Here is a 24,451-nt window from a genome sequence, read left to right as displayed (position 1 = left end):
GTAGTTTATATCAAGAAGTCCTTGAAAATGAAACACTAAGACAAGCTTCTACTGATGAGTAGGAATGGAGGAGGCAGCCAAGCATTCTCAGAACAAAAGAAGCATCATCAAAGCTAAAAGGGTGAGGAGGGGAGGGATTCATGGGGATAGAATCTAAGGAAAATCAAAATTGAACTGCATCCTGCATCCCAGGATGGCTTATCTGGGATCTCTCTATCTCTGTCTGAAGTCCACCATTACCGAGCGTGCTTTTAGATCCATGACTGATGAAAAGCCTTTCTCTATGATTTTTTCTCCTCCACAGATCCTGCTAGGGCAAACCTATCTGATAGTTCTGCTTTCACACATGTGGTTCTTACACTCAGGAGGGAGATAAAAAAGGAAGGATTAGGCACTAGAGATACCTAAGGGCCATGGATTGAATGTGTTACATCACTTTTGCTCACATTTGCATTTCTAGAGCCAGATCACTTGCTCCCAACCCAACCCAACTGCAAGGGATTCTGGGAAATACTGCTTCCTGTGCTCCCAAGGAAAGGAAATGGTGCTGGAAATGAAGCCCCATTTCTGCCATAGTGTATGAGAAGATACCACTCAGGGGGTTTTGCTCTTTGGGGACAGCGATCATAGAAATGGAGGATAGCTGAAGAGGTACTGGGTGGAGGGTAAATTATTTTTCAGATGAGATATCTTATACCATGCCTGCATCCAGCTGAGAAGGATGAAATAGAGAAAGAAAACCAGTAAAGCAAATTGGGTTACTTGCTGGAGAGATATCCTTGAGTCACTGAGAGGAGGGTGAGGTTGAGAACATAAGTAACTTGTTTGGCCTTAGAGGAGAACACAGACAGTTCATCCATGATAAGAGGAGGGAGGCCAGAGTTTGTGGTCACTGATGGAGGCACATTGGGACATTTGGTTGTGAGAAAGGAAGTTATTTTCTGATCATTTTCGATTTTGCAGCGAAGTAAAAAGCAAGATCTTTAGGCAAGAGTAAAGACTGGAAAGTGTGGCAGGCTTAAGAAAAGAGGATAAGGTTTAAAGTTACTTAGTATCTGGAGGCATGGCAGAGTAAGGGAGAGAAAATGCAGCAGGATTACTGGGTAGCACTTGGGGTTACTTGATGTTAGAAGTCATTAATTTACAGGGAGAGAGGCATCATGGTTGTATATTTTTCTACAACCAAGGTCAGCTTTGCAGGCGCGGGTAAAGAGTAAATGGAGAGTAGAATTTTGACATGGTTGAAATTGTTGTCCCCCAAGACACTTAAAAGAGGGAGGGAATTATTAAAGGAAGTGGAAATTGCAAAAGAGTGATTATAATAATTAGCCTTGCCACCTAAGTGTGCAGGAGGAAAGTGAGGACAAGAGGATAGTGAGGGGCAGTGACACGATGATTGGCTCAAGGGTTACATGGTCCTAGGAAGTTCAAGAAGTACTGTTGTCTGGTTCCAGAAAGAAATGAGGTGAGGAGAACAAAATTATCCCCACAGATTTATCCGTGCATTTCAATTTTCAAAAAAGGGTACCAGAAAGTTCATCATTACACTGGTGACTTTATAAATTCAGCATGGTAAATTCCATTCCCTGTCTGTGGTTCAAGTCAGTTCGGTACTATGAACTCAGGCTGAGCTCACTTAAATACTACACAAGGTTGTGGAAAGTCCATTCCATGCTTGCCAGTGCCTGTATTTGTCATGATCCTAATAGTCAAGTGAAACCATAACATTAGAAGCATGTTTATATTGTGTCATATGTCATTTTCAATTTATTGTAAGCTTGGTTTCTTCTTTTGTAGAATAGCTTGATACAGAAGAGTGTTGGAAATGACATTGTGTGAATAAAGCGTTAGCAAAACCCTTTCTCCCATTTATGAAATTTGACCTTGGGTTAACTTTCTAGTTCTGTTTGCCTGGAACCCTGATCAGGGTGGAAATCCAGCAGTGTTAATGAGCAATATTGCTTACAAAAATGACCTGTGATCGGATCATGAACTACTTCAAACTGGGAGGACAGAATGAAATAAAAATATCAGTTTCTGAACCACAGTTTTGGACTTTCTGAAGTGCGGTGCTTCTTGTGTCACATATGTCCCTTGTGGAGACCTGGAAACTTTGCCTATGGAGCTATTGTCATAACATATATTGGCTCCTATCAGGAATAAGGGGCTTTCAAGCCAGGGTCAGTTCTCACCCATTACTGTACCTACTTGTGTAGGTCTAACTCGGTCACACCTGAAGTCTCCCTGGAGGGGCAGAGAGCAGCCCCTAGACTGCTGTGTGACTCCTGTCAGGCCTCCTCTCACTGCACAACAATGTTTGGTGCTGTCCTGATGGCAGGTTGTGTTCCCTTTCCTATCTTTCTATCCTTCTAAATGAATCCAGGACTAAGTGTGGCCTATGACGAGTCTAAATGCATAGTTGTACTAAGAAGATGGCAGAGTGCACGTTGTACCTGGCTGTCATTTGTAAGCATATATGCACGTCACTCAGTATTCTAACGCAACCCAAACCCGATATGAAAAGGTAAACTGAATTCTAGGGTTTACGTGAGACTATAGTTATCATCAATGACTGGATTTTCAAAACTTTTATGTTTATTAGAGCACTCTGTCTCATGTAAGGGAATAAATTTGAATTAAACAATTACTTTTTGATAAAATTGTTCTTTAACCTCTTCTGTGTATTTGTGTTCCATGTAAGATTTTGATTGAAATAAAATTGTCTTTAATTTTGCCAAGTAGAAACATCCACTGCTCTGTAGCTGTCACGTAGAAGATGCTCCTGAACCTCCTGCATGCTGACAGCGTCAGGGAGCTCAGCACCCAGAGGCAGGATACTCCACTCCCCACAGCGTCATTGCCTGGGTGTCAGCTTTGGGATGTACTGGAAATTGTGCCTTGCCTCTGCTGCTACTGAAAGATTTAGTGGTTGCATTCTAAAATATTCCTTCTAATGTGAGGGGTCAGAAGCAGGAAGGGGAGCTTAATATTATGCAAGAAGCTTCAACTGGACTATCTATCTGCCAAACGTAGTGTGGGAGGGGTGTGTGTGTGTGGTTGTGAATGTGTGTGTGTGGGACAGGGCTCATATATCCATTTCCAGCCCCACTCCACAAGTTATCTCATCATTCATGAGTACTTCCTGTCATTCTTCCCATGGCCACTCTCCAGCTGAGACTTCTGACACAGACCACATCATGGATAGGAGCAGAGAGACCCACTGAGATCCTGGGTTAACAAATGTGGGGAGAGAAGCCACTCTTGGTGGGAGGGAGGTTGGAATAAACTGATTGCAGACAAGAGTGGGAAACAGACCCTTGGTGCGTGTAGTTGATAAGGATGCTGTTACGAAAGACTTAGAATTGGGCATGGACATCCACAGCTGCAGAGTTTAAGGGGCCAGCACTAAAAAAGACCACGTCTTAGAGCAGACAGGAGTGGGACAAATATATCAAAGGACACAGAGAAGAATCAGCCTTTCAGGGGCCTCCAGGAATGACAGAATTCTGTTGCTCATGAGTTCAAGACATTCTTCATTCTCCATGAAAAGGTGACCCCATGGATCCTGAAAGAGGAGTGACTGGAGTTTGCCTCATTACCCGCAGACACCCTTTACAGGAGAAGGGTGTTACTGTTGGTGGTGGCCACAGCATAGAGATTGTCCAAATGACAGGTTCATGACTCCTTCAGGAGCCTGTGGTTTTTCATGAGTCTTGAGGAAAAACCTCCATGCATACTTGTTTTAGTTTCCTAGGATGGCTGTAGTACATTAACACAAGCTAGGTGGATTAAAACAACAGAAATTCATTTGCTCCAGTTTCTGGAGTCCAGAAGTCTGAAATCAAAGTATTGGCAGTGCTACACTCCCTTCAGACACTCTAGGGGAGAATCTTTTTCTTGCCTCTTTCAGCCTCGGCTTTCTTTTTACTTCCTTCAGTGTTTGCAGATGTTTCTTTGCTTGTGGCTGCATTGCTTCAATCTCTGCTTCCTCATTCCTTCCTCTTCTTCTTCTGGACATCTGTCTCCAAACTCCCCCTGCCCATCTTGATACATGTGATTTTATTTAGGGCCTGCAATGGACTGAATGTTTGTGTCCTCTCAAAATTCCTATCTTGAAATCTTAACCCTCAATATGATGGTATTAGAAGTTGTGGCCTTTGGAGGTGATTAGGTCATGAGGGTGGAGCCCTGCTAAATAGAGTCTGTGCCATTATTGGAGTCTGTGACTCCAGAGAGCTCTATCAGTCTCTTTCTACCATGTGGGAACACAAGGAGCAGTCAGCTGTCTAGAACCTGGAAGAGGTCCAGAACCTCACCAGAACCTGGCCATGCTAGCATGCTGATCTTGGACTTACATCTTCCAGGACTGTGAGAAATAAATTTGCTATTTATAAGTCACCCAGTCTACAATACTTTGTTATAGCAAACTGAAATGGCTAAAAAAGGGCCCAACCAAATAATCCAGGGTAATTCCTCCTCTCAAGATCCTCAATCATATAACGTATAAGATAGTATGCACTATTTTTCCCTGTAAAGTAATATTCACAGGTCCTAGAGATTAGGATATGAATGTATCATTAGAGGTTACCTTTCAGCTAACAGTACTTTTCATATAAAATTGGTCAAACTGGTAAGCCCAAACTAACCATTACTATTCAGATATTGGTGCCCAGAAGGGTGCTCTAAGGGAGCAATCCCTTTTCCTGATCAAGCATTAATCTTCCTGACTTTCCTGGTGATGCATGCAGAACTCACATAGTGAGACAGGACTGCACAAAGTTTATGTTATTCCATTTCCCATCCGGTTCATCTCCCCACACTTTCCTCTGTCTCATCCATCAGGCCCTTCTGGGTAGCAAATGTACAGTTACAGGGGTCTCATTCAGGTAGGGGAATTTCCTGGGTCTGGGGCCTCCCTTAGGCCCAGGTAGGTGTGTTACTTTCCTCATGAGACATACTAGGCTTGTGTTCTTCAGGTCCATGAGGGTGGTGATGGACTCATGGACACAGAGTTCTCAATGGGCGGCCAAATGACTGCCTGTTGCTGGCAAAGGCCCTATTTCTCTCTGTGATGATGGATTCCTGCAAGATCAGAGCTGGAGAAGAGAGGGATCACAGTCAGACCTTTGAGTAGAGTCTGGCTTCTATGCATCTATAAGTGTTTGTATGTTTGCTGTATAAGTGTTTATTTTGTGTGTCTCTTGGGTGTTTGTAGTGTGTAAGGAGGGGTATGGTACTGCCTCATCATCTTTTTTTATGTATAATTCTGTCCTTCATTGTGAAAGTGGTTGCCTGTCCTCAGCAGTTTCTTCTTTTGACTGTCCTCGGCAGTTTCGTCTGTAAGTGATGCCTCATCAGGTGGGATGTTAAGGGGAGACAAGTCTGAAAGTAAAAGCTAGGTTACATAACACTGTCCAGAAACTGGGAGAGAAGAACAAGAGGAATGGCTTGAACCTATTTATGACTTGGAGTATGGATTAACACATGGAGAATATGCTTGATGACATGAGTTTGGAGTGAGATAGTTGTGAATTTTCAACTTTCTAAAGCTACCTCACATGAACTGTGAGCTTGCTGCAAGTATCCCAACATCTTAGGTTCTCTTTTCCTCATTTGTAAAATGATGTTTTATGAGGTCATGGTGCAAAGTTTCTAAGTGGCACATAACAGGTACTCAGAAACCCCTTCTACAAGTTTTTCTTCACCTCTTATTCCACTGATTCTCCTGTAAAGATTTAAATCACATGGCACCCAACCTGTGCACATACCTAGCTCACTCGTGGTCCTCTCCCAGCCAGCTCCCCGATACTCACTTAGGTTGCAGTGACAAAGTCCTGCTGTGGGTTACATGGGCTCACTGGGCCCCAGAGTTCCCCCTCACCCTTAGCTAAAAGCCTGGTGTCTGCCTGAGGGTGGCCTGCAGCTCCTTGCCCAGATTGGCCTTCAGTACTGTGAAGACACCTTCCTGTGAGGTCAACATCGAAGCCATCATTATTCTCATGAGTGCAGGCAGGCCCCAGTCCTTGAATCACACACACCACAGTAGCCCAGTCCCTCGTCATGAATCCCCCAGTGGGGATGTGAGCCCAGATCCAGGAGTGACTTTTTATGGAGGTCCTGGCAAGCACATGAGAATATCTCAATTCATTCATTCACTCATTCATTCATTCGCTCATTCATTCATTCATTCATTCTCTCTCTCTCTCTCTCTCTGTTTTTGTCTTCCCCCTCATAAAACTGAAGCTCAGAAGGATGTTTTCTAGGGAACAATTCAGTCTACTGTAGTATACACAACAGGAGTCTCTGTTGCTAAGTGTATTCATTTTCTAGGGCTTCCATAATAAACTACCACAAACTGGGTGACTTAAAACAACATAAATTTATTCTCACACAATGCTGGAGGCTAGAAGTCTGAGATCAAGGTGTCACCAGGGTTGGTTCCTACTGGAGGCTCTGAGGAATATTCTTCTATACCTCACTCCCAGCTTCTGATATAGGCCATTGTAGGTAAACAGCCCTGAGGAATTAGCAGCAGTTTCCTGGCTGAATGGTTCATCATATTCTGTGTTTTCTCATGGAACGGAAGATTTTAGTAGAAACCAAGTTTGTAGGCAGATGTTTCAGAAGAAGCTGGCAGAAGTTTCTGATACCAGTATTGTCCACAATCTTTGGCATTCTTTGTCTTAAAGATGTGTCACTCCAATCTCTGCCTCCTTCATCACACAGCATTCTCCTTGTGTAACTGTGTGTCCAAATTTCCCTCTTCTTATAAGGATACCAGTCAGTGGATTAGGGCCAGCTCGAATCTAGTGTGGCCTCATCTTGTCTTTATCATAACTATAAAGACCCTAATTCCAGATAAGGGTGCAGTCATAAGTCTTGGTGGTTAGGACTTGCATAGATTTTTTTTTTTTTTTTTTTTTTTTTGCGACACTATTTAGTACACATTAAGGAATGGGAATGCCTGATCAAGGACATTGAAGGTGGTCTGTCATGTGTTTCCTTTCTCCTCTGGTCCCTGGCCATGCCTTCCCAGTTTTGTCTTTTATTACTGGCTTATAGCAGTTGTTTCTGTATCCTTTGTATCCTTTGACAGATACAGGCCAATATTTGCAAATATTTTTTCTCCCAGTCATGGTTTGCCTGTCTTCCTAATGTTTAACAAACTGAGTTAATCTTTAATTTTGATGAAATTCAATTTATCATTTTTACTTGAATAATAATTGAGTTCTCTAAGACAATTTTGCCTAATGCTAAGTTACAAAGTATATCTGTACATTTTAAACCTAGATTTTTTTAGCTCTTATGAAATAAAACTTTAAGAGAGTGAGCTAGCAAGAGATAGCCAGAATGTAAATAGAAAACAATGTAACAGAAAGGAATGTAGCTCTTATGATCCTTTGTACTTGTATGTTATCAGTTGTCATGTCTCCTCTCTTTTTTCTGATTTTGAGTCTTCTCTGTATTTTTCTTATTTTAGCTAAAGTTTGGAAATTGTATCATTTCACAAAAATTAATTTTGAGTTTCATTGGCCTATTTGCTTTTCTACTCTCTATATCATTTATTTCTGTTCTGATCTTTGTTATTTCCTTCCAAAAGGGCAAAATATTAGTGAGAATATAGAAAATATGAACAAGACCTAATGATATACTAATCAACTGTAAAAACCACATTATTTCTAGTGCACATAATACATTTACCATTCTAAATCATAACCTAGATCATAAAATCTTAACAAATTTCAAAAGATTGAACTCATAGAAAAGTATATTTCTGGATACAGTGGAATTAAACTAGAAATCACTTACAGTAATATAGCTTTTTAAAATGCTCAAATATTTAGGAATTAAACAATACACTTATAAATAAACCATAAGTCAAAGAAGCCACAATGATAATTATAAAATAATTTGAATTGGATATGAAAAACATATTTTGAATTGGTGACAAAAGATACACATCCAAACATGTGGTATGCAACTGAAATAGTTCTTAAATACAAATTATAACTTTAAATGATTGTATTAGCAAAGAAGGAAGGAAGAAAATCAGTTCTCTAAATGTCAATTAAAAGAAGCTAGAAAAAGAATGGCAAATTAAACCCACGGAAGATCGATACAAGAAAATGATAAAGATAGGAACAGATATAAATACATGTAATCATAGAGGTTAGCAGAGAAAACACCAAAAAGAAGCTTTTGGAAAAAATTAATAAAATTGACAAATCCTTTGCAAGATTGATTAAGAAAAAAAGAGACAGGCCAAGCACAGTGGCTCACGCCTATAATTCCAGCACTTTGGGAAGTTGAGGCAGGCAGATCACCTCAGGTCAGGAGTTTGAGACCAGCCTAGCCAACATGGTGGAACCTTGTCTCCACTAAAAATATAGAAATTAGCTGGGCATGGTGGTGGGCATCTGTAATCTCAGCTACTTGGGAGGCTGAGGCAGGAAAATCTCTTAAACCCAGGAGGCAGAGGTTGCAGTGAGCCAAGATCGTGCCACTGCACTCCAGCCACTCCTGCCTAGGTGACAGAGTGAGACTCCGTCTCAAAAAAAAAAAAAAAGAAAAAAAGAGATAAAATACAAATAATTATAACAGATACATAGGCACTGCTATAGATCCTACTTATATTGAAAAGAAATATGAAGGTATTTTAACAATTTTATGGCAATACATATATATTCAGAGGAAATTGACACATTCATTGAAAAATATAACTCATTGAAACTGAACAAAAGACAGAAAACATGAATAAGTTTAGATCATGAGAAATTAAATCTGAAATTAAAATCATTTCCCAATAGAAAACACCATTCCAAGATGGCTTCACTGGTGAATTTATCTAACATTAAAGTATAATTTTACACAAATTATTTTAGATAATGGGAGCATGAGGGCACATCACAGCTCATTTTAATGAGGCTTACATAACCTTGACACCAAAACCTAGCAAGTGCATTAAGAAGGGGAAAAAAAGCCAGTATCTCTCATGAACATAGGTGTAAATGTGCTAAACAAACTATTAATAACTCCACTCCAATAATATATACACAAGATTAAATGTGATTAAATGGAGTTTATTCCATCAAAGTAAGGTTGACTTAATTTGTAAAAATCAATGCATGTTATTTATAATATCACATTATCTCATTAAAAAGCTTATATCTAGTGGCATGACTGTGTGTATTGAGACCTAAAATATAATATCCTGATACTTTACTACACACTTTAAAGGTGTTAACTTATTTCATTGTCCCCACAATTTTCATGAAATAGGAATCATTATTTTCTCCCAGCTGCAAATACATGGCTGAAACACAGAGTGTTTAAGTAACTGGCTCCAGATCATGTAGCAATTAAGTGACAGAGCTGTGAATCCAGTTTAGATAGGCCTGACTGGAGCACTTCATTATATTGTCTTTCAGGAGTCTATGCCTGTTCTGGAGGTCTCTGTATTGGGGTTGCTAACCAGTGCAATAAGGTAAGAAAAAAAGTAAAGCAATTGGGAAGAAGTAAGTATTGCCATATTTTCAGCTTACAAGACTATGCACATACAAAATCCAGAAGAATCTACAAATTACTAGAGTAAAGAAATAAACTTATTGAAGTTACTAAACATCGTAAGACTACATACAACACTTAACTGTATTTCTGTCTACAACAATAGAAAAGAAAAAATATTAAAAATATATTTTTAAAATCCCTAAAACCACCAAAACAAGATATATAAGGTTTTTAAACTAAAAATGCCAAAACATATTAATAAAGTTAAATAAATTCTAGTTAAATGAAGAGATACACGATGAACATCGATTAGAGATTCAGTAGTAAGTTGTCAGTTCTGCATAAGTTGATTCATCGAGTCAGTGTGGTCCCAATGGAAACCTCATCAGGCTTTTGCAGAAATTGAGAAGCTGTTTCTAATATTTATATGGAAATCTTGACTTGAAGAAGAACAAAGCTGGACTATAGTTACAATTATAAATGTACAGTAATTAAAACAGGGTACTGTTTGACACAAGCATCAACAAATAGACTAGTAGAATAGATAGCCCAGAAACAGACACACACATACAGTTACCTAACTTACAAAAATGCACCACCCTAATTCAATGGAGGAAAAATGGTCTTTCCACAAATAGTGCTGTATCAAGTGGATACCTATTCTACCAGGAATAGATAGAATGTTTATTAATAAAACTATTAGAAAAAAATGGAAAAATATCTTCATGATTTTGGGATGGGCAAAAATTTCTTAAACATGACACAAAAAGCACTAATTTTGGAAGAAAATATGAATAAATAAGACTTTCTCAAAATTAGGAAATTTTGTTCATAAAAATTCAACATTAGGAGCAAGTCAAAAACTAGCAAAATATTTGTAATACACATTACAAAGGACATATTCAGAATGTAAAAATAGCTTAAAAGTCAGTAAGAAAAATATTGGCTAAGTAATTTAAACAAAATACAAAAGACGTGAATGGGTACTTCATAAAAGAAGATACCCAAGTACCCAATCAGCAGATAAAAAAGTGTTCAACCTTATTACATGTTGAGGAAATACAGATTAAAACCATGGAGAAATATCACTTTACATCCACAGTAATAATTAAAATTAAGAGAACTGAAAACATTGACTTTTTACAAGCACATAGAGCATCTAGGACTGCCACACATTGCTGGTAGGAGCATAAATTCATACAATCACTTAGGAAAACCAGCAGTATATACTGAAACTAAATACATGCTTTCCTCATTCTCTACTAGTTCCACTCCTGGATAGGTAAATTCATGCACCATGTCCACCAGAAGACAAGTCCAGGAATGTTCGTGGGTTCTCTTCTTCATGGCCAAAAATTGGAAGCCACTTCAATGCCTATTAACAATAGAATGGATGAACTGAGGAATATTAATATAAGGGAACCCTACATGGCAGTGAAAAGGATGAAACTTCTGTACATATGACATGAATGAATCTCACAGATTGAATTCTGAGTAAACAAGACAGACAACATTACACACAGTATGATTCCAACTACACAATGTTTATAAACAGACAAAATTACTGGGCAGTCATGGAGGTCAGAACAGTATTTTCCTAGAAGTTAACACTAGAAGGACTTATAAAGGGGCTTCTAGGAAGTCAAAAACATCCCATATTTTAATCTAGAAAGTGAGTATATAGGTATGTATGTGAGTGAGAATTTGTGAATCTGTTTGCTTGAGATTTGTTACTTATGTTCTTTACATGGTTTAATATCTCATTAAAAAGAAAACAGAGTTCATAAAGTTACAAAATAGATTTTATTAATACCTGAAACTTGTTAAAAAGCTATGGTATTAAACTGTGATGATGTCATTAGGGGAGCCCTCTACCCAAAGAGAAAGGAAGGCTCAACAGAGCACAGGTGTTTGTTGTAAATGGAAAAATAAATCCATCTTATGTTCGTATTGCAGCAAGTTAATGCTACTGAAAGTATTGCAGCTTAGTTAAACTAGATAATTAACGTAGGATGCAAAAGATAGGGTCTTGTGGTATATATTAAAAATACATTGTTATATAATTAGCATGACTACTACTGCTGCTACTAACTACTATTACTATTATTATTACTTTGTTGGTGCTGTTAGTGATCATTTTTAGTGACTGCCACAAAAGGAACAATACTGGATAAGGGGAAATTGATATAATTTATCTTTTCAAGCAGACTGTGGGCCTGCGGGTTGCAGTAAAAAGACAAGGAGGGCCTGAGTGATGTGACCCTTCAGATAGGGAACTCGCAGAGGGCCAGATGGGAAGAGGAGCAGGGGATGTCATTCCACTTGCCATTTTTCAGTAACAATACACAGTCTTCATTAGAACCAGCATTGTTGGGCTCACCACCGTTCCAGTTTGTGTAGGTCAGTTTATTTCCTGTCAGATCTACAAACTCTCCTTCTGTGTTCTCATCAGTGATGCCCAGGAAGGCTTCCTCCTTGATGAGATTCTGGATGGCTCTGTTCTCTGCAGCATTCCTGGGGGTGGCCACAGAGGCCTGAAACTTGGCACACAGGGCCTTCACTTTGTCAAAGGTCATCATTTCACCATTAGTCAGGAAGAACTTGTTCCCAACTTGTTTGCCCAGAGAGAAGGTCAGCCCTAAAATGTGAAAAAGTGGGTGAAATTGGCTTATCTTTAAGCCCAACTCAAGGTATTTCTCAAGAAAAAGTCTTCTAGAGGAGAGTTGCCAGATAAAATATAGTATGTCCAGTTAAACTTGAATTTCAGACAAACAATGAATATTTTAGTATATCTCCTATATAATTTTTCAGACATATTTATACTAAAAATGTTTTTAAGCTGAAATCCAATTTAACTGGTGCTTTGTCTTTTTCTTTGTTAAACATGGCAACCCAAATGTGAACAGACAGACTGGTACAAAGGCCTCTCTGTGCTTTCAGATCAGAATTCTAAAAGATATATAATTTGGACTTCCAAATTATAAATTATTAACTTGAGACCAAACAAAAAATGTCTGAAAATATTTGCCCGAGGCAGGTTAGACCCCATGTCCATGTCTCAATACCAGTGCAACAAAGGGATATAAGTCTCATTTTCAGTGAGCAATATCAGAGGGTAAAATATTAGGGTCTCTCGAGTTAGACTGACTTCCATCTATAAAGCACCCCTGCCATTTATTAGCTCTGTGCATTTGAGCAAGTAATTTAACTTCCCTTTGCCCCCATTTCTACCAAAATGTTGTGAGAATTCCATGAGGTCAGAATATGAGAAATGCCTATCAGGGTACAGAAAATTATATGCATTCAATAAATATTTGTTGCATTCTATAAATATTTGTAGCATTCTATTTTTTCCCAAATTTCAAGCTGCCTGGAGAGTAAGAGAAAAAGCTTACATTTTTTGACACGAGCCATTTCTGTTTGCAGAGCTTTTCTTTCTGAGGCAGCCAGGCTACTCTCACAATCTAGAAAATTAGAACAAAGTAAAGAAGCATTGTTGAGAAGGAGCCTCGGAACTGTGCATATACACGAGAGTAGAGTATCTTTTTCAAATTGAAAAAGAAGCTTATTTTACATTGATGTTTACACTTCAAAGGAAAATAAAAAATACTTAAAAGTCAAAAGAATGAAAAATCTCTATTTTCATCCAACCCCAAACGTCACTCTTTGTCTGTTTACTGTATCCCAAAGTACACGTACATATCACATGCACACATATACTCCCTGATTACTTAGCAATCCATAGGCCAGGTTCTTCACAGATTATTTCTTTCCAAACAAATTGTTCTATCAAAACTGAAAAGAAATCTCTTGAGGTATTACTCTATTATGACCTGGTGAAGAGTGACTAAAAAGATTACAGGGTTTTTGTCTTTGGAGAGGTTTTGCTTTTGTTGTCTTTTATTTTGTTTTTGTTTTTCCCAGGTTTGTTCTATTAGTCAGGAAACCAAGATTTTTGTGAGTTGCCCATTATCCAAGTGGGGAGGGCAAGAGCAAACCACTTGTTGTAGTAGATGGCAAAAATGGCCTCAATAGGGTGTAGCTCCTCTCATTTAGACACGAGTCTATTTCGGTACTCGTTGAATCTGGGCTGGCCTTGTGACTTGTTTTGACCAATACAGTCTGGCAGAAATGATAATGTGCTCTGAGTCTTCAAGAAGCCTAAAGCCTTTCTTATTTCTACTCTTGGGAATCCTGTAGTCACTGCTACGTGAAGAAGCCCTGGCTAGCCTGTTGGATGATGAGAGACGTGGTTCAATTACCCTCATCACTCCAGCTAACATTCAAACAACAGCCAGACACATGAGTGAGACTATTGGCCATCAGCTGACCACAGACATATATGAGTGAGCCCAGCTTAAACCAGCAGACAAATCACATGGCTGACCCACAGACTTGTGATTTAAATTGACGGCTATGTTTGTAAGCTATTAAGCTTTGGCTTGGTTTCTTATGAAGTAAAATATGACATACCATGGTTACATGCTTTTGTAAAAATAGACATAATAAGCCCACACTTAGATGGCCTATTTTTTCCCTCTAGGACCAGGGCCTCACATTGAACTATTTCAACTGATGGAGAACCCAGGCTCAGCTGCTACAGGGAGTGCCTGATGAGGGAGTTGTCTTGAAAAGTTTGTAAGTCTGTACTCAGGCACTTATAGGAATTCCCTAAGGCTCTAAGAATGAAAAGAGGGCTGAGGGCACTGGGTCAGAAAGCAGATTTGGGTATCTTCCTTTGAAGGAACAGGAGAAGGGGCACACCAGGTACTCAAGGTCTCAGAACCCTGGGTGCATTCAGCTCGGACCTTGCTGGAGTCCTTACCTGGACTCTCTCCAGGGTCTCCTTTTTGGCCCTTTGGTCCTGGTGACCCAGAAGACCCTGGATTTCCTGGAGGCCCAAACTTTCCAGGAGGGCCCTGTAAACCTCTGAGCCCTTGGCCTGTTGGAAGAAAAAGGAAATGTGACTTAATATCTATGTTCTTTCTCTTCAAGGGTTGGATGCCCAGTCCCTTCTCAGGAGAAAGGAGACCTTGACCCAGGACTGACCTTTCTGAGCACTGCTCTCAATAACTGTATGGTATGCACCTGAGAGCAATAACTTAAGAAATAGAGTTGCCATATGGAGGTTGCTGCAGGGAGGGTGCAAAGTGAAAATTAACTGCATGTTTTTTACAAATAGTTGTGGTTCTCCTGTCCGGCCCACTGCTGCTGGATCTCCCTGTAAATAGGTTCCCCCAGTAAAACCTGTGTTTGCTGGCTCCAGGTCTCTACTTTGGCCTCTTGAACCTGGTGCCATCCCTATTGAAGTGAATAGGGGTCTGACATGACAATAACTATGACCCAGAGAAGAAAAATTCATCCTGTGTCCCATGCGATGGCCTGACCTGTGGGCCACTTTTCTGGGCAGGCAAGACAACTGTTAGTCACAAACTGCTGTGTGGAACTCTGAGATGCCAGAGAATGAGAGCTGAATCTCTGTTTTGAGTTAGAGTATAGTTGAGAAAAATATACTCAAATAGGACATCAGTCTCCTCATATCCCCAGGCAGTTTTCTCTAGAAGGTAAAGAATCGCAGAGACAGAACAGCCCAACCTGTACCTGGTTCCCCCTTTTCTCCCTTGGTGCCATCACGCCCATCTTTGCCTGGGAAGCCGTTGATGCCTGGGGAGTTACAGGCAATCACCGCAGGGCAGATCTTTTGGGAATCCTCACAGGTCACAGTTTCTGAGTAAGATGTTGCCACCACACTCAGGAGAAGGAGAGTGAGTGATGGAAACAGGGACATGGTCCTCCCCTTGGTGTGAGAAAAATCAGGGAAGATTATCTCAGTTAATCAACATATATGTATTGAACATGCCCTCTGTTCTACAACCTGGGTACAGGCTATATAGAAATAGATGACCCCTCCCTGGCCTCTAGTTGGGGATTTGGAAAAGTAAACATCCTTGTGACATTGCGTGACTAGTACTTTAACAAAGGTAGGCACTGTGATGAGCAGTGGGGATCCTAAGGAGGGGTTCTTCTGTGCCTAGGCCCCTGGTGTTGCTGCTGAAAGACTATAAAGATACTTTCCATGGCAGTGAGAACAAATGGGACTGTGCATTGTCACCTCGCTCATGCCCGTTAGCTTAGGGAATAAGAATGCGTGGAAACCCAGGTGTCTGTAGGAGCTTCCTCTTTCTCTCCACATCCCCTTTGAGTCCATCTGCCACCTGAATCCTATCTTTGTATCTGGGCAGCTGATTCCTCTCCAGGGCCTGTTAACTATCATTTACTCAGTGGCAGGCCCTAGGCTACAGGTTGGTGATCCAATAAGGAAGGTCTCAACCTCAGATCAACCTCAATCTTAGTCACCAGCCCAGCCCAGAATTAACTTGAGTTTGCTTCCCCTTGGTGTTTTAGACAGGTTTGCCTGGGTAAGCATTTTCTCTGAAAATTTCTTACTATGTTGGACCTGGCAGAGTGCTAAATCCCTCTCTACTTTCTGGCAGGAATTCCCCCGTTCTGTGAGTCAAAACCACTGGCAATTAGACAACTTGCCTTGAATCCCCCTCCCATTTCTCAATCTTAACCTTTCATTTGTTCTTCAGAGCTTTCTTCCAGCTATTACCCCACTAAGAATCCTCAGCAGCCCAGCCCCATAGGTCTAGGTCCTCGAGGCTCCCTTTGGAAACAAAGATAGTTTCCACTGCAGATGAACAGATAATTGAGGAAAGTCACAGGTGCTCCAGCAGAAGCAGAAAAAGAGACATCCTCAACCTGATTTCTGCCTTTCATCCCACTTCCCCCACCCCTAGAAAGACTCCTCCGTACCTCCAGGGCCATGTCAACTCCCCAAACCCTTGATCCGGGAACCCAGATTTATTCACCAGAAATGACGTACTGGTGTTTCTGCAGAGCAGGGACTCAATGACAAGGACGCTGGCCCTCTAGCCTGGGGCTCTGGCAGATGCCTCAGATTGAGGGAGGAGGCTAGGCTCAGCAATGTAGGGCCCAATCAACCTTGTGAACAAGGATAGCCCGGGCCTGGCCTTCAACTCCAGATTAATAAACAACTCTTCTCGGGACTAGGAGAAGTTTAGGAGCCTCCAGCACAGTGCTCGGCAGCTGTGTGCTTTAATACAGTAAAATTTCTCTTTCAATTGCCATCCATTTTGGGAAATCTCCTTGCTGAACTACCATAACTAGGTTAACCTGGTTAGTCATGTTGAGTTCCTTGTTTCCAACAGGAAAACAAAGATACTCACAAATGCAGACATATCCTCATGCCCACCAACTACACACACAGACACGTGCATGTGTGCACACACCCATCCATGAAAGCATATAGACCTCTTGCTGCCATTAATGCATTAAGGTCATTCCTGCCTCAGACTCTTCACTTGATGTCTCCACGCCTGGACCCCTTACGGGCATTGCCAGCTAGCTCTTTCTCTTCTATTCAAACATTCCAATTTCAGAGAAATAAGTACCTTGATCACTTATTCTAAAATAGTCCTACCTAGCAGTCTCTATCCTCTTAGCCTGAATTATTTTCTCTCATGCTACTTACACTTTATGATATTATAGTCATTGACTTTACTGTTCCATTTTTTCATTGTGCTAAAATAGACATACCATTTTGACCATTATTATTAAGCATACAACTCAGTAGCATTAAGTACATTCACATTGTTGTGCTATCATCACCACATCATGGGACAATTTTCATCATCCCAAACTGAAACTCTCAACTCATTAAACTAGAATTCTCCATTTACCCCTACCCACAGCCACTGGTAACTTCTGTTTTACTTTCTGTCTCTCTGAATTCATCTATTCTGGGTACCTCATATATGTGAAATCATACAATAGCTCCTTTGTATCTGGCTTACTTCACTTAGCACAATGTCTTCAAGTTTCATCCTTGCAATAAGAATTGTAAACTGTGTTAAAGACTTTGGGTTTCCTTCCAAGGGTCACTAGGGGAACTGCGATAGTGGAGAGATGATCACATTTGAATTTTGCAATGTGAATTTTGCACCTTTCTGGCTATAGTGTTGAGGGGAACAGGACTGGAGAAAAGCAGATCTAAAAAGAAGTGCTTTCCGTGATCTAAGTAGCAGAAGACAGTGGCCTGGGTTGGAGTAATGGCAGCTGGATTATAAAGGTGGGCACATTTGAGAAACAGGAGGTATTGATTGCACTTGAGAATTAGCTACAATAGTGAGCGATAATAAGAAGTTTTCATGGGCACACACATTTACGACTTGACTATCTAGGGGCCGCTCAGCTGAGATAAGAAGCAAAAGAACAGCACTTGGCAGTACAAGATCATCAGTATCGTGAGTGTTAACGGCTTGAACCATGTTCCTGTGATTAATGGGGACAATCTAGAAGGGATGGGAGAATACTTTTATGAAGCATAGTTCACTTGATTCTCAACTACATTTCCAATATAGCTTTCAGAAAAATGCCACGTAGCTTGGGGTGTTGGGGAGCCCATCATGGGAAGTTCAGAGGCTGCGAGGCCATGTGGTGGGGACACTATGGAGGCCTCCAAACACCAGAAGAAATGTGAGTAAGATGCACTGCCAGGTCCCTTCCAATTGAAGTCTTCTTGGCTTGTGGAGGGACTGGCTTCCTTATTTCCTGCTGACCTGTCCCCTGTGCCTGGAAAAATCCAGGATGGTACAGAACCACATGCCTAAAGCCATCAATGGATATCAGGAGATCCAGGGCCTAAAGAACACAGTAGATTACTTGTTTCCCTTCTTATTCTTTAGCAGCCAGAGCTTCCCCTGCTCCTGCTCCAGTAGCAGCAGGTGGGGCAAGGTAGTTGACTCCAGGTCACCGGCGGTGCTGGCTTTAATCACAGTGCTTGCTTTCATTGTTTACCTAGTCCAGAGGTTAGGAAACTGCCCTCCAGACCCTGAAATGTCCTAGAACTGGGTTCAGAGGGTGGGGGGATCTGAGGGAAAGTCAATCTAGCAGTTAAGCCACAGATTGGAGTGTCGCCCAGTTACATCCTGCTCTCCAGAAGGCCTTTCCCAGCAGGAGAGGCCCCTCTCCACATACTGCAGCCTGAATGTCTCTCTCCACATCAATGCCAACTCTGCAGTCCATTCCATACACAAGGCCACTGTGTGCATTTGTTCTGGACTTTAAAACTCTTCCCAACACTGCTTCCACTCTGGCAGCACCACAAGAAATCCACCTCACCCCAAGAGGCTGCAGAGACAACTGCCCCTCTGACCTGCAGGAGGACTGCCTGGTGCCCTACATCCCCTTTTTTACAGACTAGGGTGAAATCCCAGCTCTCCCACTTCCCAACAGTGTGACCTTAGTCAAGTTCCACTGCCTTCATGTCCTCGGTTTCCTCATCTGGGAAAGAGGGCACCGCTGCCATGACTGTAGATTGGTGTATCCTTAACTGGTCCACAATCAGAGTGCATGGCACATGGCTCACCACGACAGCCTGCTTAAGAAAGGCCTTCATTCCCTCCAGGGTGACTGTTCAAGAGTCTACTCAGCATGGGAAGCAGCATTCTTGGGTGGCTTCATGTGGGAGGCATGGTTTGAGATTTGGAACCAGAAGGCTTGGTTTTGACTCATGAATGTGAGCTTAGACTCCATATTCTGGCTGAACCTCAGTTTTATACCTTTCAAATCAGATTTTGAACCCCATTCCCTTTCCCACTGGGATGCTGTGAGTAGGACACTAGGAATGAGAATGTTACTGCTCTCCAAGCGAGGACCATCAGGAATATGCTTATAGTCAGATAAAATGGATTTATTAATTTTAGTGGGTTTTTTTTTTTTTTCCATTTGTTTCAACAGGAATATTGAGCACAATGGTGTACCCTAGGGTTTCTCAGCAACAGGGTGTCGGGAGGGGATTTCTGTAAGACTTGGTTTTGTGTTAGGTGGTTTTGGGGGAAGGGTTTAAGAAGGAGGAATCTATTCTGGATAGGGTGCTGTCCATAAGCTGGGCAATTCTGATTGTGCATCTTTTATTTAGGAGATGAGTAGAACAGAGCAAGGCGAAGCTGTATTTTGTCAAAGAGTGGCAAATGTTTATGTTAAGCAGGAGAGGGGCATGTTTTTTGTTTTTGTGGTTCACAGAGAAACCTTTTGTCTGTCTGAAGGCATGATTTTGGAATGATTTGGGGTCTTACAATGGAGTAATTTTGTTGTACACCGGTATTCTGTGGAAGTGTTCATGGTCAGCAGGGAATACCATGGTCTGGCCGTGAGAGACAGGCTGTGAGAGACAGCTGACAGCTGTAGGCTGCTTTCTGGTTGTCAGCAATGTCCTTTGTAACTCTAAGGCCTGACCTTTCCATACTTTTCATCCTGTACTGTCCTGTGTTCCAGTCCCGCTGTTTTTTCTTTGCTTGTTTTTGCTCATGAATTCTCTGAGAACGTGTAAATGTCATAGGCCTTCATTTAACCAACACAAATACACAGAACCACAGCATCTGGCAAGGACTACCTTAGCCCCCTACAGCCACAGTGTGGGTGGTCCGAGGGTGTCATATCTACCCATGTGATAGAGACATGCTTATCTGTGATATGGCCTTGAACACAGGGTGGCTGCAGTGAAGGGAAGTTTAGAAGTTAAGATAGCAAAGACCTGCTCTTTTGCCGCAGAAATCAGAACACATGTGGCTCTCAGGGTCTCCTCAGACATTCCTTGCTCCCATTCTTCCTCCTGCCCCTTCACTCCCAGGCCTGGTATATTCCTTCCACCAGTGTCCTCACTCTGGCGCAGCTGCTGTCTAAAAAAAAAACCCAGGAATTTCCTGGTGGGTGACCCTCATTTACAGGTTTCTGGAAGCAGTGACACTTTCTCTGCCTCTGCTTTGGCTCACTGGGTGACCCAGAGCAGCATGTGGCAGAGGTGACCAGACAGGTTACACCCCCAAAAGGAGGTTTCTCACTGCTACGATAAGGAGAGGGCTGAGAGGGGCACGGTCAGCACAATGGAAAGATAAGAACCAGAAGCACACGCTACTGGCTGCAACATTATTGGAAAGGAATACCAGTAATTTAAAATAAGTATAATCAATATCCATAGAGAAATCAGTGAAGATACTGCCCGTATGACACAGGCACGAGGCAGTAGGAAAGCAATGAAGTAGAAATATTAACATGGACATTAGTCATTGGAATAATAAACACGATAGAAAGTGCAAACCACCAGGGTGGATATTGCTGAAGAACACACCGAGGAACTGGGAGAGCAGAGCAAAGGACTCTTGCAGGACTGGGAAACTGGAGAAATGGAAGTCAGGGGGTTGGAAATGGGAGATTCGGAGTATTAAAGACAAATGAGCAAAGCTTTCTGACACACAAAACGGAGTTGGAGAGATGGTACTCCTGCATCTAAACCAACCCAGTCACACAGATACCAGCAAGGAGGAGTGGAAGAGACAGAGATGGCAGCTCCCCAGGCCGGAAATGGGGGACACAGGGAGGATACCCCAGAGAGGTGCTCACATTTTGAGGATCACCGAAAGCCATGGCTCAGTGAGTGCTTGGGCTCTAACCAATTAGACAACCAAACCCCCTTCCCTGTGACAGTTAAAAATCTAGGTATTTACGGCAGTATCAGAAATGTAGGGAGTTGGGCAGAAACACTCTTCTTCCCAACACCATCTCACTTGATTCTTGTGATCAGCTGCATGCAACAGCCAAGCCTAGATACAAGCGGGAAAAAACCGTAAGTGACCCCAAAGAGCCTCCAATATCATGAGGCAGCTTTCCTGGTACCCTTCCTGCTCTTTTGTACCTCCCTGGGACCAGACACAGAAAGCTCAGCTGTAGATTAATGGTAGATTAATTGCGTTATTAACGGATTAATTGCATCATTAGTTTACCTAATATCCCACACCGTACACTCGGACAAAAATTCACCCTCTACGCATCTAGGTGTGTGCGTGTGCAGGCCCTTGTGTACACATACTTGTGTATGTGTGTGTGGGGGGGAGTATCTGAATGTGAGTCTGTGCCATTTCTTAAAGTCTGTCTCCCCACCTGTGACTAAATGAACTCACCTGTAGCTTTGCGAGGATGAAAAGGTTTAACACTCTGGAGCCAATCAGGAAACAGACATCACACAGTGTTCAAACCAGGGGTAGTTTAATATAAATAATTATCAAACCCTGATTAAAAAGTAACTATAGAATGTAAGACATTCTCTGTGGTTCAGACCTCACTGGAGAAAGGGTAGTTGAACCCACTGGGTGGCTGTGCTGGTTTTTGGACCAGAGCTTCTCTGCAGTTCTGGGACAAGCAGGCATCAGCCCTCCTCCGGAGCACAGGTGGGCCAGGCAAGCCGCAGGTGGTGGCCGCAGTGGTCGCGCAGCGGTAGTGGGGCGCAGGTGCAGCAGAAGGCCCGGAGCGCGACGACCCTGTCGGGGGGACCACTGCTTCCCTAAGATTGCGGGAGACACACCTAGGGGAAGAGGGACGAGCAGAGGCAGCACAACAGAGGTGCAGCAGGAAGCTTCGGTCCCGGAGTCCCTGCCGCAAGGGCTGCAGGGGGTTGGTGGCGAGGTCAGGGCGCGACGGCAAGCTCCCGGATTCGCGGCCAGATTGTGTGTTCCAACCGCGGTGCCTCCAGATGTTCTCATCCGCCAGGCCGACCCCCGAGAGGGCCTCCCGAAACTGCAGGAGCCCCCTTTTTCTTTCTAGACCTCTAGACCTTTCTAGAGGTCTCTCTAGCGCCCTCTACTGAAAAAGCTTTGCATCGTGCTCACTCGAAAAACGCTGAAAGGAGTTCTGTGGTTTATCACAGAGCATGCTTCGAAGGGTAAATTGGGAGCTAAGAGTCCTTTGATGCCCTGGCACAGTAGGTGTGTCCGCATCGTCGTGTGCACGGTAAGTCCACAGGCCCTGTGTGCTCCCTCTGTCTGCAGATGTAACATGAAGAGTCCCTCCAGCCCGGCCTCACGGGAAAGCTGAGCAGCAAAGGAAGGCAGAAGGGTGGGCCTTGCCGGCTCTGGGCCCCGAGGCTTGAGGCTGGGCTCCCTGTTTCTTCCTTCCCTCCTTTCCTCTTTCCCTCCTTCCTTTCCTCCTTGCTTCTCTTCCTTCTCTCCCTGCCTCCCTCCTTCTGTCCTTTCCTCCTCCCCTCCCTGCCTCCCTCCTCCTCTTCTCACCTTCTCCCCTCTCTCCCTTCCTCCCTCTTCCCATCCCCGTCTCCCTTGTCCACTCCCTGCTTCCCTCCTCCCCCCTTCCCTCCCTCTTCCCCTCCTTCCCTCCCTCTTCCCCTCCTTCCCTCCCTCTTCCCCTCCTTCCCTCCCTCCCCAGGCACAACACATTGGCCCCCAGCCCAGTGCAGCTTTAAGAGACCCACTTACCTCAGAGGAACCCAACCAATCCCCACAACCACCTCTCCAGAATAGGAAGATGGAGTTACAGGTGAGTCTGTCCTGGACAGAAAAGTAGAGATCCTGGAGGAGAGTGAGTTGAACTGATTGAGAATGAACTGCCTATTGAATTGGAGGTGGGGGGACGGTCGGGGAGGGTTAAGGAAGACCTTCTCTACCAGAAGGGTCAAGGAAAGGCTGGTTCCACAGGGCTGGCTGGGCTACAGACTAGCTGCCTTTCCCCTCTGCATACAGTCGGGTACCCAGCCGCCAGACCCCACAAGTGAGGGGGTCAGGAAGGCATCACAGACAAATGTACACATATCTCATTTTCATTCCACTCCATACTGACCTGAGGATTGTGACTTAGACAAATGCCCTCATCTTGTTGAGCCTCAGTTATTCAGCTGTAAATGGGAGGAAGGAGAGCATTTAGTAATGGTAAGTATGTAAGAGTGCTAATCGGGAGGCTCTATCCACTGAGAAAACAAGAAAAAAATTCTTGTCACAGAAAGAGAACTAAGACGGATTGCTTTCTGACATAGGTGCGGACAGACACATGCAGACCTAGAATAACGAGGTCAGACTCACCCGGAAATACTTGGCCCCAAGTTGACTCCCCTGTTTAAACAGCGATAGAATGGTGGAGAGGGAGGATTATTCCTCTCAGGCGGCTCTGTATGGCTTCCAGGGCCATGCTGAGGGATGGGGGTTATCCGGGCCCTGAAGGCCCAAGGCACTTGAGGGAAGAACAAACTTTGCTGTGTCCCGCAGGGAAAGTATGGGTCAGCCCTGCCATCTTGTGGCCATGCTTAGGACTGCAGGGGGCCAAGGGATACCCTAAGAGATCAGGGGTTGCCTGTCCCCCGCCCGCCCCCTTGCCACCTGACACCTGTCTTCTCATTCTACACATTAATTCTGGAAAGTTACTATGTGTTAGGCTCTGGGAGGGAACCTGAGGAGACAACAGAAAACATAATTGCCTTTGTGAGCTCCCAGTATAATGGGGAAAGATGACACAAATGTATATTAATACAATTGTTGCAACAAAGATGACAAATGAGGGACTGAAAGAGATAATAATGGAGAGATCACTGAAGATTGTGTGGTCAGGGAAAACCTCGCTGGGGAATAGGAAGGATCCCAAAGTATGGAAATAGGAGGAAGTACATTTCAAGGAGAAAGAAAAGCATTGCAAATTAGTAAAGATCTTGGCATTTGAAAGACTCAATCCAGACTCAGGTCTCCTGAACTTCTCAGGGTGCCAGGCATCTCACAAACAGCAGTGCTGTATCTCCCCTCCTCCCTTTCCAAGATATGAACTCTGGGATGTAGATTCTGGGCCTGGACTCTGGTCTCCTCGTTCTGGGAGCTGCTCTCTAGGCTGACCCCAGGGCCTTGACCTAAATGTTTTCTTTGAAACTTGAGTTCTAAATTTGGGGTCTGGTCCCTGTCCTGACTGTCTAGGCTCAATCCATCTGTCTCTGGGCTTGGTTCTCTGAGATCATGCCTGAAGGTTAGGAGATCAGAGCTCCTGGTCTCTTTGCTCTGATCTCTGAACTTAGACCTTGGGAATCAGGACACCAAGG

The 24,451-nt window shown here is 42.9% G+C and overlaps 1 protein-coding gene across 1 annotated transcript; it reads right to left on the bottom strand.

Moving 5' to 3' along the window:
- Window positions 1-11,249: 11,249 nt before the first annotated feature.
- Window positions 11,250-15,338, bottom strand: MBL2 (mannose binding lectin 2). The gene is made up of 4 exons (XM_025397440.1): window positions 15,109-15,338; window positions 14,333-14,449; window positions 12,903-12,971; window positions 11,250-12,145 (listed from the first exon to the last, which is right to left on the bottom strand). Exons 1-4 carry the CDS (start codon window positions 15,293-15,295, stop codon window positions 11,772-11,774), a joined length of 747 nt encoding a protein of 248 aa, XP_025253225.1. The 5' UTR covers window positions 15,296-15,338; the 3' UTR covers window positions 11,250-11,771.
- Between the last annotated feature and the right edge of the window lie 9,113 nt (window positions 15,339-24,451).

The sequence above is a fragment of the Theropithecus gelada genome, chromosome 9, assembly GCF_003255815.1.
Source record: "Theropithecus gelada isolate Dixy chromosome 9, Tgel_1.0, whole genome shotgun sequence".
Lineage (NCBI taxonomy): Eukaryota > Metazoa > Chordata > Mammalia > Primates > Cercopithecidae > Theropithecus > Theropithecus gelada.
The sequence above is the reverse complement of the archived record's forward strand: the minus strand, read 5'-3'. Positions and strand labels throughout refer to the sequence as shown.

Coding starts and splice junctions, on each gene's coding strand:
- MBL2 (XM_025397440.1), bottom strand. CDS start 15,295: ATGTCCCTGTTTCCATCACTCACTCTCCTTCTCCTGAGTGTGGTGGCA. Junction 12,972..14,332: donor AGACCCTGGAGAGAGTCCAG/GTAAGGACTCCA, acceptor CTAATTTTCTAG/ATTGTGAGAGTAGCCTGGCT. Junction 12,146..12,902: donor AATGGCTCGTGTCAAAAAAT/GTAAGCTTTTTC, acceptor TTCACATTTTAG/GGCTGACCTTCTCTCTGGGC.